Raw genomic sequence first — 18,558 nt, forward strand, 5'->3', positions numbered from 1 at the left:
TATAGTTATTTACTTTGATTCCTGAAGAGAAAAATGAGTTTTAGTGGTTGAATGTTATGCTTGATTCATTTCTGACTTCTCAGAGAAGCCCAGTGAGCCAGCTCAAATTTGGGTATAAAAAGGTGAATTCAGTTTGAAATCCCTCATTCCTGTTCAAAATGGTAAAACGTGGAGAGCTCACTGAAAATGAAAGAGTCCGCATCAAAGCACTTCATCAAAATATTTATGTTTTCTCGTTTTTTATGACAGGTGGTCTAATAAATTTGTTAAGCACGGTAATTTCAGCTTGAAGAAATAAGATTGGCTGAGCTGGTATTCGCATGCAATTTGCATGCAAAAAAGACAATCTCCATTCCTACTCATCACACAGGTAATTTGGCACAGGCAACTTTTTAGATGAAAAACACGAATTTCGAAAGTGCAGCGTATACGTATATATTGCTTCAGCTCCCCCCTCCTTTACTTGACTGGTCCATTCAGAGTTAATTTTAACTGGAGGCTGAGGTAGCAGGAAATCCCTCCCGTGATTCTTCACTACCCCTAACATCTTCTGTTTTTGTTTTGATTCAGAGCCCCCTAGTGGTGGAATTTAGAATCTTGGCATTTAAGGTAAATGGATTGATAAATTGTTGAAAATTTGGCATAACAGACACTTACATGATTTCCTCCAACTATAATTTACATCAGTAACAGAGCTGTTTAATTATAAAGACAACAACATCCGTGATCTCAAGCTATTTCACTCTAGTTATCAGCCAACCATTTGTTATAATTTTCCTAAAGTGACCTCAAGCAGCAGAAATCTCACACTGTGAAGAAGTGCCTCTCCTCATCCTGACCACTTGTCCTGGCTGTAATCTCAGTCCCTGAAACATCCCTCCTGTTCTGTTCTGTGCTCTAATTGATGAGACACCTCAGGATTTATCTTAATTCATCAGTCAGCTGCCGGCAGAGTGAATGTGGCATCAGGCTGATTAGCGTGATTACTAATGCTCTATGTGTTCGGTTACAGCTGGAGCCAAATAAAGCGTTTCCCATAGATAGACGGAGTGGATAATGCCATTCATTTCTGCACTGTTTGTATTTTCTATACAAGACCTTGCGTTTTGTTGCAGTGTAATTACAGAACGATTATGGAAATGAGAAAGCGGTAATTTAAAGTGTTGGAGAATGCTGCTTTTATAGAATAAGATAAATTATGAACTGGATAAATTACATTACAGAGAAGCTGACATACGCGGCATACACTGTGAAAGATGAATCTGAATGCTAAACAGCTGTCAACAGCAGGCCATTTTTGACACGTTTGTTGTTCCTGTTGCCGCCAATCAAACACCCTGGGGCCTTTTTGTTTACATGCTCATGTGTGTGATTGCTTTCCCCCTGCCTGTGTGCTCGCTCCCTGCTGCCTGTTAATGTTTTAGAGGTCAGTTTTTCCTCTCTCTCGTGGGAACTGCTCGCCATCTTTGGTTTTGTGCGTGGCTCTGAAATCTTCTGAGCGTTTTACAGCTTTATCAAACCAGCAGGCTCACCTTGAGTTTTTATGTGTTTAAGGTGCATCGCTGCTTCTGCCACTGCCAAGGTGACTGACTAGGACGACTGTGTGTTTGTGTGTGAGCTTATTGAACCACAGCCAGCAGAGTCCAGATTATTCCCTGATTGCAGACCATGAAAGTATGACCGAGATTACTGAGGGCCTCTGCAGGCCTGAGAGCGGACCACAGAGCGTGGTTAAGGATGAGATTGATTGCCAGATTTTGATTTACAAGTCTGAACATCGCCTTGAGAGAAGATGGGCTGGGACATATATAAAGTTTTTAAGCAGGATCCATATATTTATAAAATGGATGGAGGCAAGACGGTTTCAGTCTAGTTTATGTTGATGTTGACTTCAGTGCTCGGTAAAAAGATGGTTTACAGGAAGTAGTATGCTTAATTACCACAAGATAACTTATTAGGTCTGAATGGAGAACTATTATTTTATATATTTTACTTTAAGGAGATATTTAGTATTGGTAATAATCAAATGATATCAGCACCTGTTTGATTCCATGACTACTAAAATAAAGATGCTATACACCCAATGTAAATTTTAATGATCAAAAGTTGCACGCAAGCTCCTCCATACTGTCTGAATTACACTTTCTCTTCACCAGTTTCATCAACATTTCCAAATGTTGGCAATGCACAATATTGGATTTTTGCTGATATCTGATATGCTGATATATCCAAACTCATTTAAACCAATACCAATGCCAATACCGATACGCTGATATGTCCAGCTGATATGTTAGCTGTACCAAAAGATGACATGTAGAGACCATAGACTCTAAAAAGTATTGGACAATGCCTGTGTGACATCAGCCATTTGATAACAATAGGCCAACTCAAAAAGCTTTTGAAGCCGATCCATGGCAGCCTCCATATTGTAATCACTGTCTCAACCAAACTCTGGATCAACCTATCGGCAGACAAGATCCCGCCCACAGAGCTCAACTTCCTGTCAGCTAAGCTAGCATTAAAGCTAGCCTTCTGGAGGTATGCGTCTGCCAATCAAGGTGCCTGTCAATCAAATGAGACGTGCCAATCGTGTACAGTGAGGTTTTTCCTATATAGGCTATAATCAAAACGATTGTGGTACATAAAAAAATAGTAAAGTGAGAGGACATGAAGACATTAGTTAATGAAACACGTTTCTTTTTTTTTTTTGGCTGTAAACCAGTTTCTTTCTAGTGTAAAAACTACTTTTTAACATGTTGTGTATGAGACTTCTAATGTTTCTGCAGCCAGCCTCAAGTGGACACTCGCCGTATTGCAATTTTTTGCACTTCCGCATTGGCATAATTTTTTTAGGGCCAGAGGTTGCCACTTGGTAGAGACCAGTGCTATATGTGTTGAGTTTCACACGTGGGAGGAAAGCTGTCAAAGTGGCCTTCCTGTTTTGCACTGTGAGCTACTTGTAAACCATTCTTGGGATCGCCTGCAGCACAAACCAGGGAAGTATTTTAACAGCTTTTCTCCCTACTTATGTGAAACTCATCCATTAAAACAAAATGTCAGTTTGTTGTTTGGTAAATACACCTTATTTCAAAACAGAAAGCAAACAGCAACACTTCTGAATATCCATATACAAGGGAATTCAGCTGAATAAGAGGGTTAAGTTGCTCTATAAGTTCACATATTTTTTGATACCACTGATCATCAGTATAACAAAGATTTGATAATTTTGAAACTCATGGTATTTAAGAGTGTAGATCATTTTTACAACCTCAATAAACAGAAATGAGGCCAATGTTCTGTGCAATTGTGTTGTAGTTTTTCTGAATAAGTTCACAAAAATGAAAAATTTTCCAGTGAGGACTTTTAATTTGGTTTCAAACCATGTTTGACTTTTCCTAGAATCATATAAGCTTGTAGTTCGTATATATGACAACCATTTATTTATCTTGTGTCACCATTCAGCTAAAAGATGTCGAGATGTAATCTTTGGTCCGTGTCACCCAACCCTAGATGAGACTTCAGTGAATTTACCTGCCGGAGCCGTCTTATAACTACAGGAGGTCTTAGAGGTGGAATAAAATGCCGGCATGTCTTCAGCCCAGTTTAAGCAAAGTGTCGATACGAGGCTGTTGCTTGGATACAAGATGGTAGATGATGGCACTCGAGTCATTAGTCTGCTGCCAGGCTGTCCACAGGGTGTTGTTGTAAGAGGCCTTAGGGTTATTATGTAGAAATATTGGTTTTTCAATTTGCAGCGTCTCCAGGAGATAGCTTTATGCGTCACAAGCAATTACAGTGTTGTCTTCTTTTGTTACTGCCCCGTAGTATCTATTACTCCTGGCTGGTAGCATCAGACACTGGGTTTTCACTTTCACTGCTCTCTGCTGTTTTCTGTCCTGCTCTGCTTTGTTTCCTCTCTCTCTGACGTTTAGGATTGATGCCAAAAGATAATCCCTTCATGCTCTGTCCGTCAATAAACTATCAAGTGCAACCTAAAGCGCACTTAGGGGGGCAATTTGGAGTCCTTCCTGTCAATCTTGAAACAGCATCTTTGAATGGCTGTGCAATGTTACAGTAAACGGCACCAAATCATGGAGACATAAAGATATATCCAGACACTACTTTGTGAGTATTTACTGAATGCAACTTTGGGAGACTGTGGAGCACAGAGCTTCTCTAAGGCTTGTTTGTAAGTCTGATCTGCTTTTATTGCTGAGTTCGATAAAGATCTGGTCCAGAGTTTAATATGCTCTTCCTTGGTTCCTGCAACATCCTTTCATTAAGTTTCATTAAAATTAGATTGGAAGTTTTTCCATAATCCAGCAGACAAATGGATAAACATTGAAATATCTGGGAATAAAGTTAAAGGCAGAGATTCTTATAAAACACAACTTGGAGGGATTCGCTGGAGCACCATTGGCCAGGATCACGTCCCATGTGTGGAGGCTTGGCTTTCAGGCAAACAGGCAAGCCATTTCACACTCTCTCTGATTTCCTGAACCATCCACTATCATGTCCTCCTCAAATAAAGGCAAGGAAGGTAAGAAGAAGGGCTTCAGAGTTGGATCTTTTTTTTTTCTTTCATGAAGAAAAAGAATGAATAAAGTCTTCAGGGAAACAGAAAGCTCCAGCAGCACTTGTAGGTTAGAGAACAGCTTTATTATTAGACCTTAGTTCTCTGAACTACAAGTGTTGCTGGAGCTTTCCATCTCCTTTAAGACTTTATTCATCCTTCATGCACCTAAGAAGTTGGTGACATTGTGCCAGAAATACCTACTTCAGCTTTATAGACAAAAAGCATGACTGAAGATACAGAGGCACATATAAGACACAAAGTAAAACTAGGAGTTGTTATTTTTAGTCAAGTTGGTGAAATGTTCATAATGATACCTTTAGTTATCACATGCCTTAAAGCATTTCAGTCTCTTTTGTTAGAATGATTTTTTCGAAAATCTGTCCTACAACTTTCAGAAACTTTGATCATGTTTTTAACAAAAAGCTGCAGTGAATGAAAGGGAGATTTTTTTGAATCACGATCATGCATTGGCAATCTTTCTGTTCTGAAGTGTTGCGAATGTTTAACTACAGTTTGGAAAGAGAGCTGGAATTTGACTTCAATTTCAAACAAGAAATTAACAAGAAATAATGCCAAGACTTTTTTTAACCGTGATATCAAAACAGGTGTTGATATAATTTCATTTTCAGTAATATCCATAACCTCAACTCTACATTGTAGGAAAACTCAATGTGCTTCACACACACAACAATCAGGAGCAACCAACACACAGCAATCACATTTCAGAAAGCCTTAAAGAAGCTTGTGCTGTGGTGTCAAATTAGCCATCTAGATTGTTTGATTTTTGTTTCCCTATCTGTCATTTTAAAAAACCCTAGTGTCAAGAGTCAGATGCAGTTTAATAGGTATTTAAAGTGTTGGCAGCAAATTTGATTGATTAGTTTAGTTGCATGATTATCACATTACATGTGGTGAAATGGAGCTTTTACATCACACCAAGACAATTGGGTGTTTTGTAGCTTTTTTGCATACACTACTGTGCAGAACATCTGAAGTAAGGTGCATAGGGTCCTGAAGTAAGGTCCTCCTCTCCAGCCCCGGGTCAGACCCTGGGACGAATCCTTAGTGCCCTACATGCTAAAGATATCCAGAGTACAGGTGCCCTTGGCGAACTTAGTCACCACATCTATGTCATACTTCAGTCTCAGTTTTTGGTCCAACATGCCTTGAAGTTCTGCAAAAATCTGTATTTGTACTTTTTAGTGTGGCTCCATGGCCTGTTTAATCTATAAGATAGGAAAAGATTAGATAAGATATTCCTTTATTAGTCCCGCAAGGGGAAATTCCAAATATTTGATGTAACAAAGCCTGCTAACATTTCTTTTCTTAAATAAACATTGGGATTATGTTTTCTTTTTTCCAAAATAAAATAATAATAATAAAATAATTAATTGCTAAAACTTACATTTACATGTCTAGCTTTTATTTTTAATTTAGAATCTGTCTGTTCATGTAACTAATAAATATGTTGCATATAAAAACACTGCATGCTGTTTTTATGGAAGACCAAAAGACTAATTTCCTAAAAGTCATTTGTGCCCTAAACATGTTTAATAAAAACTCCTGTTTCATAAGCAATGTTTAAATTAAAAAGAGAAGATCATTTGACCCTGCTGCTTGTTACTTCCTGCTTATCCCCCATCTAATTACACACTCTGACATGTTCTGTACTGTTACTTAAAAATCAATTTCCTATAGCAATAATGTTCTAATCCTCTTTAATGCTGTGGATGCTAATGCTATGGAAGACTGTCTAATTTCCAGTCTATCTGTTTCTTGTTAACATATGTGCTCCAGCAGATCAGAGGAAATAAGTTATTTTCTCAACAAATGTCACCAATTGCTTAAATATACATGTTCCCTTTCTTGTGATTCCCATTACAAAGTAAAGTCCAGCTAAGAAGGAGCCAAAGTCTGGATTATTATTGTCAAATTACTGGATATAAATGAACATAATCATCTCTCCTACAAAGCGCCATTGTCTCTGCATAAATGCTGTTCTAAGTCATCCTTGCATTAACAAATATCTCCATCCCAACAGCTGTGGATAATTTAGAAAAAAAATGTTGAATCCGAAAGTATAAAAAATTTGTTTTAGCTCATTTTTAGCCAATTAATATTTCCACCCTGTTTAAAGACTGTTGGTAATAAAAGGTTAACTTTCTGCTCTGTTATTTCTTGTAGAGGGAGATGGTGTATGCTCCTCAGGATTCTCCACCAAATCGCCGCCTCAGCAACCCGCCCATGTCCTCCCAGCATTCATCCTCCTCCGCCTCACCCCAGGGCTCACCGTCTCGTGCCCGACTCCTCTACAGTGGAGGCAGACCCTCTTCCTATGCTGGGCCACCCCACCACACCCACTCCCTGCCTCACCCAGCCTCCCAGTCCCACCACTCTTCTCCCCACCAGCAACCACAGCTCCATCAGCCCCACCACGCCCAGCCGGCCTTCTGTGCCTCCTCCAGCGCCATCCTGGAGCGCAGGGACGTGAAGCCTGATGATGAAGTGGGGGGATCCAGGAGCATGGTGCTGCTGCGGGGCGACGAGCGTGGGGGAGGGGGGATCTATGCAGACCCCTACTCTCTGGGTCCAGAACCAAGTCGTCTGAGTCTGGCAGGAGGTCCTCACTCCCCTCTGCCAGCGCGAGCAGACCCCTATGGATCGTTATACCGCAGAGGAGGAGGAGGGGGAGGAGGGGGAGGAGCTGGATCAATGCGGTCTCTCACCTCTTATACAGCAGCTGCTTTACAAGGAGAGCTAATGGAAAGTGGTGCCCTCTACAGACCAGGAGGACCACTTTATAATGATGCCTACGCTGCGTCAATGTTGGCTATGGGACTACGGGTGCCTCAGCCGTCCTCCCCTCAGAAGATCCCTGACATGAGGGATTCATACGGGGGCACCATGCCGGGTCGGGGCTCCCCTGGGAGGCAGAGCTTGAGAAGGGACTCTGTGACCTCATCAGTGTTCGGGGATAGTCCCAAAGCCCGGGGCCAGGGCCCAGGGTTAGGATTGACGTCAGAACAGCTCTGCTTGATGGCTGGACCTGGAGGAGTAGAGGGAGGAGGCGCCGGAGGGTTTGGATCACCTCTAATGGGGAACGAAACAGAGACAAGGTAGGACAGCCTCTGCACTAATTCTGCATGCATGCACTTATTTACATGAGTATCACTCTGAGCTGCATACTAAAACCTTCAAGGCCACTGAGCTCTGCAGCTTGATATTAATATTGCATAGCATTCATCCCTTGAAGTAAAAATATTTAATTCTTATTCCTTTAAAATGTAACTGAGACTCTAACCAAATTTGCTTTTAAACTTTTTCAAAGCTTATTTATGATACTTGGTGCCTATTTTTACTTTTTCCGAGCAAATTTGGCCTTATGTTCTTAAAATCTTGGAATAAGCTATTTATTGGTGCTTTACAGAGACTGTGGCTTGTAGTAAGTGTTATGAGTTCTAAATATCATAATTTCCCACAAATGTACTATGAATATGAAAACTAAATGTTTGTGGTCGTTGTTATTTTTTTGTGGGTTCCAATCAGCTAAAGCTTAAGTAACATAAGAAAAACCCATAGACATGGACATTTTTTTTTTGGTTCACTATGAAACAGAAGTAGTTTTTAAGTCTTAAAAGACTAGTAGAGCCATGAATCTTAGCAGAGTGGTTCAAACTGTATCAAACAGCGCTCTGAGGAAATTAGAAACAACATACAAAAACACTGTTCACCTTGTTGGTTTTTGGGTTTTACAGAAACTTCAAATCCTCTGCTATTCAAAATTTGTTTGTAGTATTAGGAAGTTTGTACCATGTATGTTTAAGAACCTGCTTTAATAGGGAGAGTTAGCACAGTCTTGTCATGCAAGTTTTGTTCATGTGCAAAAAAAAATTTGTTTTTGTCAGCCCTCCATGAACTGTAGAATTACTTCCATGTGGACCAGTGAAACCCCTCTGAGGACCTGATTCCAGAAGAACCCCTTGGATCTTGCAGGATGTTTAAAGATGTATACAAATCCTCTTCTTTTCTCATTTAAAAATGTTCTGTTAAGATTCACTGCAAGTGTTGTAAGACTCAGAAAAAGCTACTTCCTGTTTCATGGCAAACAAAAATGGCCATAACTATGTTTTTTTTTGTTTGTTTGTTTGTTTTGTTTTGTTTTTTGTTGTTTTTTATGTGACTTGAACTTTAGCCAACTTTAACCCACTGACTGTTATGGAGAGGCTACATCAAACAAGAAGTTGACTACTGACTACTTCATGTGCAATCAAACACTCAATAACATATCTTTGAATTGTAAGTCATTGGCACTTGGTTGTTTTTTCTTCTGAAAGCCCTCCGTTCTGCTGTTCTAATGACACTGTCTATGCCTTTGCAGCTATTACAGAACTTTTTTTAACAGGCCTGAAACTTGGATGACTTTCCAGAGTCTTTGAAGATTCAATCCTCACCAGTAACTCAGATATCAAACGTAGTTTTATTCATTTATAATCCATTTTTTGATCATTCCTGCAGTTAGCTGGTTAGCCTGCCACCATATTGTCTGTTTGTATCCCAGAATGCTTTGCGACTGAGCTGTGACAACCAATGGCAGGCTGTTACCTTCTCATGCCATGCTTTGCTGAACAGGGCATATGCTCAGGCTTTGAAACTGCAGAAGACAGTCTGAGTGACTCATAATAGAGAGAAATACACTCTGAAGGGCTATACTTTGTCCTCCAGGGTTAGTGTACTTCAAATAATGACTCAAATTCCCCAAAATGCAAGGAGTTTTTTTGTAAAAACATTGATAATTTCAAGACCTTTTGTCACGGAATGATTATTTTTTACTTCTTTAGTCCCAAAGAGATGGGAGAACAAACCCTTTAGTCAATAATGTTTGCTGTGTGCTAAAATAGTAGTATTTGACACATATGTTGCTCTTACTTTCACTGTTTTGCTGAATGATTTTCTTGTGACTTGTGACCAACGCTTATGTTGTTGTTGTTAACATGTCTACAATAGCTCACGAAAAGAATTGTTCAAATCTGTGATGATACTAGCTAAATACAACAGTGAACTACGATATAGTTCTATCATTTACTTAGACAATGAGTTAGCAGTTGGTTTATTTGCTGTTATCTTTTCCCTCCTTTTCCTTGTAAACCAAGCTTTTTGCAGATGATTTGATACAATAGTGCAGGGAAAAATGACTTACTTGGTGTTTTGCTTATCAATTTAGTATTCTCTGTAAAAACACAGATACAAACTGGTAGCCCAAAGTGAGAAATTGGATTGGTGGTTTGATTTATTCTGTGAGAAATTTCATTGCTGTGCCAATTCCATCAAAATGAAATTATTTTTGTGGGAAGCGTGTGAATGCTTGTGTGTCTAAGTGCTGTTATAATCAAAACAAATGGAATTTAGAGAGTCTTACTATAATTTTGGCTGCTGGATAATTCTAAAAGCTGTTATTAAAATAAGTGATTACTAATCACGAGCAGTATTTTTAAATGCAACCTTCAATTATGAAGCAAATATAAAATGATACCAGAACAGTGCTTATTCCACTTACAATCAAGGCTTAAAAGGAGAACACAGTGGGATCTCTCAGAGCGTTTTCTACTATTCTTGTATAAATTATGTATAAAATATGTGTCAGACATCTGTTACAGTGCTGTGTGTGTCTGTGGTGTGTGAATCCAGGGAGCGTATGGAGGCCATGGAGAAGCAGATAGCGAGCCTGACGGGACTGCTGCAGAGAGTGCTGAGCAGAGCGCCTGAGGCAGAAAGCCCGTAAGACACACTCACACACAAAACCACCAAACACACAAATAATGCATGTGAAAACACCCTCCATATACTGACAAGTTTCTCTCACAGGAATGCAGTGTTCAAAAGGATCCATTTTTCCCACTGAGTGTGCAATATGGTTTATTTTATATCATATTATTGCCCACATTTCCCATTTTTGCTATTTATGCTGCCATAGTGTGAAGGTCCCTTATTGTGGAAGTGAATTTTCTATTTATTTTATAAGGAAACAGATCTGAATGCTTTAGATACTCTGAATGTATAGAAGCTGAGTCCTCAGAGAAATGCTTAAAGCCTCCTCCAGATACTGTTTCTGTTTGCAACATTGAGAAGGAGATAAAGGTATAGAGTTATTTTTTTATTTTCTAGGTATAGATAAATATGGTTCAAGAAAAAAAACATTATGAAATGTATTTGCTTCCAGAATGTTTCACCTCTCTGTTTACTTCTGCTATTGCACAGGCAGCATGGAAAAATACCCACATATTAAGACTTGAAAACATTTAATTGATACAGAAATGTACTGTATTAAGAAAGTAGATCTTTTTTTACTTTGTAGCTTTGTTCTTTTCTGCTGCTATGGGCATTTTTGATATGCAAAGTCTCAGCATGTTAAATAATGTCACTCTACGTTCATTATCCCCCCTTCTTGTTTGGACAGCGTACATTGTAGGTTTCTCAAAGGGGCACATGATTGAGACAAATACCTTTTTTTCATAACCCAACACACCAGATAGACTGTTAAGCATGGAATATATTTCACATCCACCTTGGCAGCACCCCATAGAAGGAGTTTGGAGAGGAGGACAGAACCTTTCAAGTAAAAATGTCATTTCTATTGCGTTAAGGCTAACCCTGTGAACCCACAGCAGCTGTGTGCTTCAAGACCTGTCTGCAGTCTGATATTGCTCTGTCTAAGGGCATGCGCCCTCACCTACTGGGTCAGTCTTTAAAGTGGACCAGTGAAGCAAAGCCCAGAGCAGCCAGGTTTACAGGTTCATGACATAAAAACAGTATCTTATGTTGCCTTTTTGTTGTTGATTTGCTGTTCATTTACTGCTTGTTTTGATGTTAAGTTGTTATAAGATTGGATATACTATTGACATGGTGCTTTATTTTGAAACTGACCATTTGCTTTGAGCATAGGCAGTCTGCTTTGTTCAGCTTGGCACGTTTTGGAAGTGCTACCATTGAAAAAGATTTGGTGCATATCTTGAGCAGAGCAGAGTGTTGCCTCTGGTGAGTGCCTGAGACAGACCTTAACGTGAGCTGCGGAAACACATGCATTGACCAGAAAGGCCAAGATTTACCATGGACTCTGTGGACTGAACACATCCTGTGAAAACGGCAATTTTACACAACCATGCGGGTAGACAGATGGGCAGGTTTGTTGGAGCTCGTCTCATCTCTGTATCTGAATTGACTGAAAGTTTGGCAGGGAAAGCGCCTCTTATATAGCAACCATCATTTCACAGCACCTCTCTAGAAACAAGTGGGTGACTTTGCTGGGATTATGTGTTTGCTTTACATCATTGGTTTCCAACCTTGGGTCTGGGATCCACTTGGGAGATGCCAAGGATGAGGAGGCGCAAGGCTCTGTGTGCTCTGGATTGTTAAAATTAGGTTTACTAAAAACACTTGTGAATAGTTCATATGGAGGTATTTTGTATTGACACTTGTATGTAGGGCTATTTTGTTTGGATATAAACAGTACAAACTATTGAAATTGATTTGTAATTTGGACAGCAGTGTTTTTCATATGTGTCCTCAACTCATCTTAGATAGATAGGGGCTCAGGGGAAAAAAGGTTGTTGAGATTCCAATACCAGTATCGACTTTATTTCTGATTCTGCAGAAAATGCAGGTATTTGTATTGGCAATTACACTTTTTTTATGCACCAATCCAGTACTGTTTTGTTTAGCTTTATATTTCTTTCATTTAGCCATATGTTATGTCCAAATTAGAAAACGAAAATCAGTTCTTCTTTGCTGCATGAAAACACTACAGACAGGAACAGCTGTTTTTAGAGCAGCAAAGAAGAATTAATTTATTTTATGTAACACTAACATGGAGCATGGCTATATAAAGCAAAATACAAAGTTAAACAAACTGTATTGGATCAGTGCATACTCATGTGTTGTCGCTGATACCCATACCCACACCTTCAGCTGTGTGTGTCACCTGCAATTTCCACATAGGACGACTGCGCCATGCACCGAAGCGCCGCAGGTTTACTCCGACCGAAGGCAAGCGACTTCGCCCACTGGAATGTGTCTAGAGCGCTGCGCCGCAGCTTGCAGCCCTGATCAGCAGGCAGAGATTATGGGAGGACTGCAAGTTCACACAGTAACAGTTTGTCAACAGTTGACTATTTTACCGTTTAGGGTTAATTTATCATCCTTTCCAGCATAAGTCAATGATATCAGTGCTTCTGCCACTGGGTGAGTGAGGAAGTTAAAGGGTTAATGTTTGCTTAAAGGATCTATGGTTTTATGCAAAATTCTTTGGCCAAATGTCCTCAAAAGTTAACTTTTCCTTGTCAATTGCACTGTTGATCTCTGTGACCTCTCTTTGACCCTTTTCTCTTGCTGAAGGATGAGATGTAATGTTAATGATTTGATGATTTGTGACTGGGAGTCCGTGCATTATGTTTTATTTTCTGATTAACGGGTATTGACGCAGTTTGGCAGCAGCCAGCACTGAAAGTAGACCTGCAGCGTATCTCGAACCAAGTGGAGCCAAGTGTCGTTTCAGGCACGCGCTGCTGCTGGTCTGGAGTGCCAGCTGTGGAGATGCTCTGATAGACTAGAGAGGGGGCGATGTGCCTCGCAGTACGATTTGCCAGCAGATGGCAGTGTGGTCGCTGTATGTGGAAATTGGAGGTTACGGTGCGAGCTAAATGTCAGCAGTGTGGCAGTATTTTACACTTGCAAGTCTGACAAGTAAAACGGTGACATGTACAGTATGCAAGACTGTAATTTCAAGGAGAGGCAACACTGTTGCCAATCTCAACACAGGCAACCTGATTAAGCATTTGAGGACACATCACGTAAAGGAGGACAATTTCACTTCCAAAACAGAGGAGAATAAAAGGACACAGTGCAGCAGCATTCCAATGGAGCAGGAAATTCCTCAAAGGCAGTATAAAAGCAATGCTCAGAACTGACCATTTTAGCTATATCATTTTTTGTCATTTTAATATTTAGCCAGGAAAAACAACTTTAAGTGTCACATGGAGGTTGTACATGACCATTTCTATTTATTGAGCCATGTTTTGAGTTCACTGGAGGACTAAAATAATGTGACAGCTTTACACAGCTCTGTCGGTATAGAAATCAGTATCAGGAAGTCTGTGACTGCAGTAATAAAAGTCTTCAGGATGGAGTTATGCATTTTCATCTTGCAGCTTTTTTGAGGATTTTCTTGGGGGAAAAAACTAGCAAAGCAGATGTATCGATCAGATTCCAAGGCAAATCCATCTTGCAAAGCTTCAAGCTGACTAGCCCGTTCCAGGGAAAAGGATAACCACACCAATCAGCATCATTTATGGAGTAAAAGGCGTCTGCTATCATTGTAGGTTGGTTGAGGCAACTGCAAACCTGTAAACAGTGGTGGCCAGTTAAGAGATTAGCATGGATGCAGCTATAGCAGCATTTTTATCAGAAGTGGACAACATATCTATTAAAGCAGAGCTCAGAAATCCTTTCTAAGAGGAAAATGGCATTTTTTTTTTTTCTCACCACCAGCTTGAGCAAGGGTTTGATTTACCAGCTGGGGGTGGGGAAGAACTGTGTGACATCTGTCAAGCTCAGAGTATCTAGTTAACTTCTTCTGCATCATATGTTTTGTTGCTCTGAATCCTCTCATGGCTTTTTTTGTTTTTTGAAAGGTTCTATTTCCCCGATCTCATCTATGGGCTTTAGCTTGGTTGGATGTGAAATATATCCCATGCCATGGCTAAGTGAAATCTGTCTGGCATTTGAAGTTATGCCACTTGACTCCAAAACTCAAAAATATATTTTTAAATATATTCTTTAAATGAAACAGAGGGCCTTTGATCTGAAATCACTACTGAGAATTAGGAAGGAAAAAGTGAATGATTTCAGATTCATCCATTCACACACCAGACAGTTCATTCTGAATAACACTGCCAGCAGCACATATATTTCCCACAATTCCCTCCATACATCAATAGCCTCTCAGCTGCTTAGTCGATAGTGTGTCCCTGCTGTAAGTCTTTTAACGCTTGCCTCTTTCAGGGAGAAGATTGAGTCAGCCAGTGACTGCTCAGGAACTGACAGTAAGTGCTCTCTAACAGAAAAAATCCCTATTTCCTATCACTGCCTGTCGCTGCTCCCTCTGCTGCCTGTTTGATAGCCACAGAAAATTGTCTCTTCTTCTTCTTAAAGTGCTGCAGCTATTCCTTTTTTTCTGCATAATTCTTTAAGTGCCTCATATGTGATTGTAATGGCTGATGCTGCAAGCTTCTTCATGCTGTACGTGCTGGCTTCTGCTGCTGTGTAACTGCTGCTCATGCTTCTTGTTTTAGCTGGACGCGCTAAAAAAAAGAAAGGTAGCTATGTGAAGTGTTTGGTACCTGTTCCCTTTTCTTACCCCCTGTGTGTTTTAAATCCTTTTTTTGGATCCACATGAGCTTCCAAAAAGTCTGTGTTTGTGTCTCCTTGAAGGACTTGCCTCCCTCTCAGCTGGTGTCCTTCACTTTTCACCTGTTTTCTGTCTTTTCAACAAGAAATCATCCGAGTTGCATTATATTTCAGACAAAAACATGATGTTTTTGTTAAGGTTTTCCTCGTCTTTGTGTGTATTTGTTTAAGCTGGACTCATTCAGTGATAAGTCCGGTTTGTGTTTAACATCAGTTCAAAACTTAAAAGTAACATATGTTGAATTTTTCCAATTGATTGTTACAGTAAATAAAAAAATGACTTAAACTGTATGATTACTGAAACTACCTCAAATATTATAGTTTCTAAAGCCAGAGAAATGCTTGCTTTCCTTGTTGTATGCCATGTTGTGATTTTTCCTGTACTAATGCTGTCCAAACTCATCAAACCCTTAAACTGATGACGTGGACTGAACATGTTTAAACTTTTGCCTTTCACCAAACATGAGCAAGCACAGATTGTATCAACACAGCAAGAATGCCCCTACACTGTACTTCCTGCTTCCTACTTCCCTTTACTTCCTGTGCACACGACCTTACGAACAAGTACTGGAGTACTCGCTGATCATGATCAAAAAAACATAAAATATGTTGAAAAAAAACAACAAATATGTTGCACACAGAGCTGCTGGTTGCCTACTATGTTTTCTGTGGTGTGCTTTTCATCAGCCCTTGAAATCCCAGTTCTGACTGAAACAAGAGATGATAAAGTAACTGAGTGTCATTAGTCGTATGAATGTAAAAAAAAATCCAAACACTACTTTGCAGTATGAATGAGATAGTCCAAACTGTATTCGGTCATCGCCATCAACTCCTCCACAGACCAAAAGATGCCACTCTGAGATAAAATAGCACACAGTAACATCTGGCCCTATGGAGAGTGCTTTCCTCGATTCTGTTGTAGCAGTCACTTTAGCAACACGCTGCTCTTTCCCCATATATTTGTTCCACTCTTGTAGCTGTTGTTAGCAGTGATGGCAGCTTTTACTCTGGCTTGACTAACCCTGTTGGCTCACTGAAGTCTCCTCCTTCCTCAAAAGATAATGTGAATATATCTCCTGTAGCCATTTTTGTTACTAGCAGGTTAATCCTCTCAACTCTGGCATTATCACAAATGATGTGCAAAACTGGTGCTTAAAGGTTTTTGAGTCATTTGTCCCTTTAGAGCAAGGGTCATCAGCAACATTTGTACGAGGACCTTATTTCATCTTGACGGGTACTTGTGGGGCCAGACTTTCAAACTATCTAAAACTAAATAAATATTTTGTTCCAAATAAAACAGTTTTGTATTAGAATTTGGATTTTCCTTTAACATGTCAGCAATTTTTAAGCATTAACAGTAAGATCAGTCCCTACTGACTATGGGCAATCAAAATCTCTTTACTACGTATTAGTAGACGGCCATGTTTCCTATCATTAGGTTGTGCTTATATGCTAAAAAAATAAGGAAACAGATGTTTTGTTTTGATTCTCATACAGGAAAATCACACTCTCCAAGAGCCTAAGGTGAAAATTTGACACAGAAAATGACAGATTTAATCAGGACTGGAAAGATAAGTACGTGTTCATCAGGTATCAGACAGGCTTTCTGTAAAAAATTGATCAAACTTTGAGTCATTACTGATAAAATAGTCACAATCTTGATCGTTTTGGGGTTTAATTAATAGCTGAATTTAACAATCTTTTAGGGGCCGGATGGGGGGCTTTCCAGGCCACCAGTTAATGACCACTGCTTTAGAGTTACCGTAGCTATTGTACAGAAATTGTTGCTGCAATACAGCTCGCTGTGCTAATAAAGCCAGAGCCAGAGCCACAGCTGGTTGTACCCCTGCCTACCACTGTTATTGTTTTCTTAGTTCTTATCATTTCTTACCAGGGCTGTCAGCATTAATGTATTAATTATGATTAATTGCAGTTCATAATTCATTCAAGTTCATAATTAGCTGAATTGAATTTATCGTCCCTTTCAGCACACTTCAGTGAAGCCACTGTAATGTCTCCCTGTAGCTACAGTGATGTGAAATAAGCCCCCCACTGGACTCTTTTAACTTAAAAAAAACTCTCAGGTTGCTCAGTGGAAAAGTGAAGTCATCTGCCCCTTATGTCAACAAGAAATTTTCCCTTTTACTTTCACCTTATTTCCTTTTTAATCTGCAAGTTATTTTTCTGCGGTTAAGTTCATGTCATAACCTTCTTTCTACCTGATGTTTCTTATTTCCTTTCAAAATAAAAGCAGGTCTGCATCCAAACAGATAGTCACTCAGTTTAAGACTGTACAGACATCAAGAAAGAAACAAAAAACAATTTAAATGCAAAAAAAAAGCAGATTTATCATGATTTAAATTTACAACCATTTGACATCCCTATTTCTTACCCAGTATGTGCCGTTATAAACACACATTCACATTAAATCAGTCAAAATACGATGACATATAAAAGTGTATGCGCAGCGTGAGTAAAAGTGGTCCCAAATCCATCAGATTCATCAGATTCAACACTTGACAGACATTCTAGATGGCTCAGTGACAAACAAACACTTTCCTCATGAGGTTCATTTCTCTGCAAGTAACAATAAAGTCTTCTAATAGAAAAGTGAGCCAGTTAGATGTATTATTTAATATTATTTTGAAGTTAAACAAGAAACCTCAATAGCCATGCCCCCAGGATACATGCCTGGACAGATAAACTGGCACATTGATACTGGTGCAAGTCTACAAATTTCAACACCTCTGAACTGTGTTACTGCCTCTGCACAGACATGTAACCTCCTGGAGTGTCTTTATGTTTGTAGTCTACATCCTACACATCTGGTACTTGTATATGGCCTGACCTCTGTCATGTCCCCTCTATGAGTAATCCTACAGTAAAAGGCATCCTGCAATTTACAGTTAAGCACATGATGCAGCCAGATGAATATGCAAGGTGAACCAGTAAGTCAATGTAGCATAAACACTAACTGTCTCCACTGTTTTGACTGAGAGCCCCTCTTCTGCAGTATTCATCATTTGTATGTTTAAATATAAGTTGCTTTAGCTACATAAGTGCAGTTGGAGCTGCATGTATTGAAAGCTGAAAAAGGTCAAAATCAAGCAACTTTTTTGGTGAAGTGTTCAGTTTAAGTTAGTTTTTCTGAATCTGAACTACTCAAATGGAAGAAATAAATGTCCTCTTTATCTGATTGTGCATTGACTCTGGGAATAAGGGGCCTTATGTGTAATTACAGATAAGCTGGATGTTTTTGAATATGTCATACTTTAAAAATAGACATTTCTATGGAGTGGCTTTGGTATTTTGAACATTTTCCTCCTCTTATTGCAGTAAAGCAGCACAGATTTCCCATACACTTAACCTTCACGTTCCTGCCTTTCTTTTAAGATCTGTCAGATTCTTATCTGTCTGTCTGCAGGAATGATAAAAGTGTACATTTTTCCTTCAGTCAGTAATAGTCAAATGAACTCAGAGTTTTATCTGATTGGACCGTCTTTGTGCTGACAATCTCATTCATC

General features: G+C 39.5%; 1 protein-coding gene across 6 annotated transcripts in view; it reads left to right on the forward strand.

Annotated features, from left to right (window-relative positions):
* zgc:114120 (uncharacterized protein LOC619267 homolog) overlaps nucleotides 1-18,558 on the forward strand; it is a 226,403-nt gene that overhangs the window by 166,520 nt on the left and 41,325 nt on the right. For all 6 annotated transcript variants that reach the window (XM_041816471.1, XM_041816472.1, XM_041816475.1 and 3 more), the window contains 3 exons: nucleotides 6,761-7,692; nucleotides 10,262-10,351; nucleotides 14,630-14,670. In XM_041816471.1, the coding sequence (XP_041672405.1) occupies nucleotides 6,761-7,692; nucleotides 10,262-10,351; nucleotides 14,630-14,670 (1,063 nt within the window). The remainder of the gene's footprint in view (nucleotides 1-6,760; nucleotides 7,693-10,261; nucleotides 10,352-14,629; nucleotides 14,671-18,558) is intronic.

This window comes from Cheilinus undulatus, linkage group 20 (assembly GCF_018320785.1).
Source record: "Cheilinus undulatus linkage group 20, ASM1832078v1, whole genome shotgun sequence".
Taxonomy (NCBI): Eukaryota; Metazoa; Chordata; class Actinopteri; order Labriformes; family Labridae; genus Cheilinus; species Cheilinus undulatus.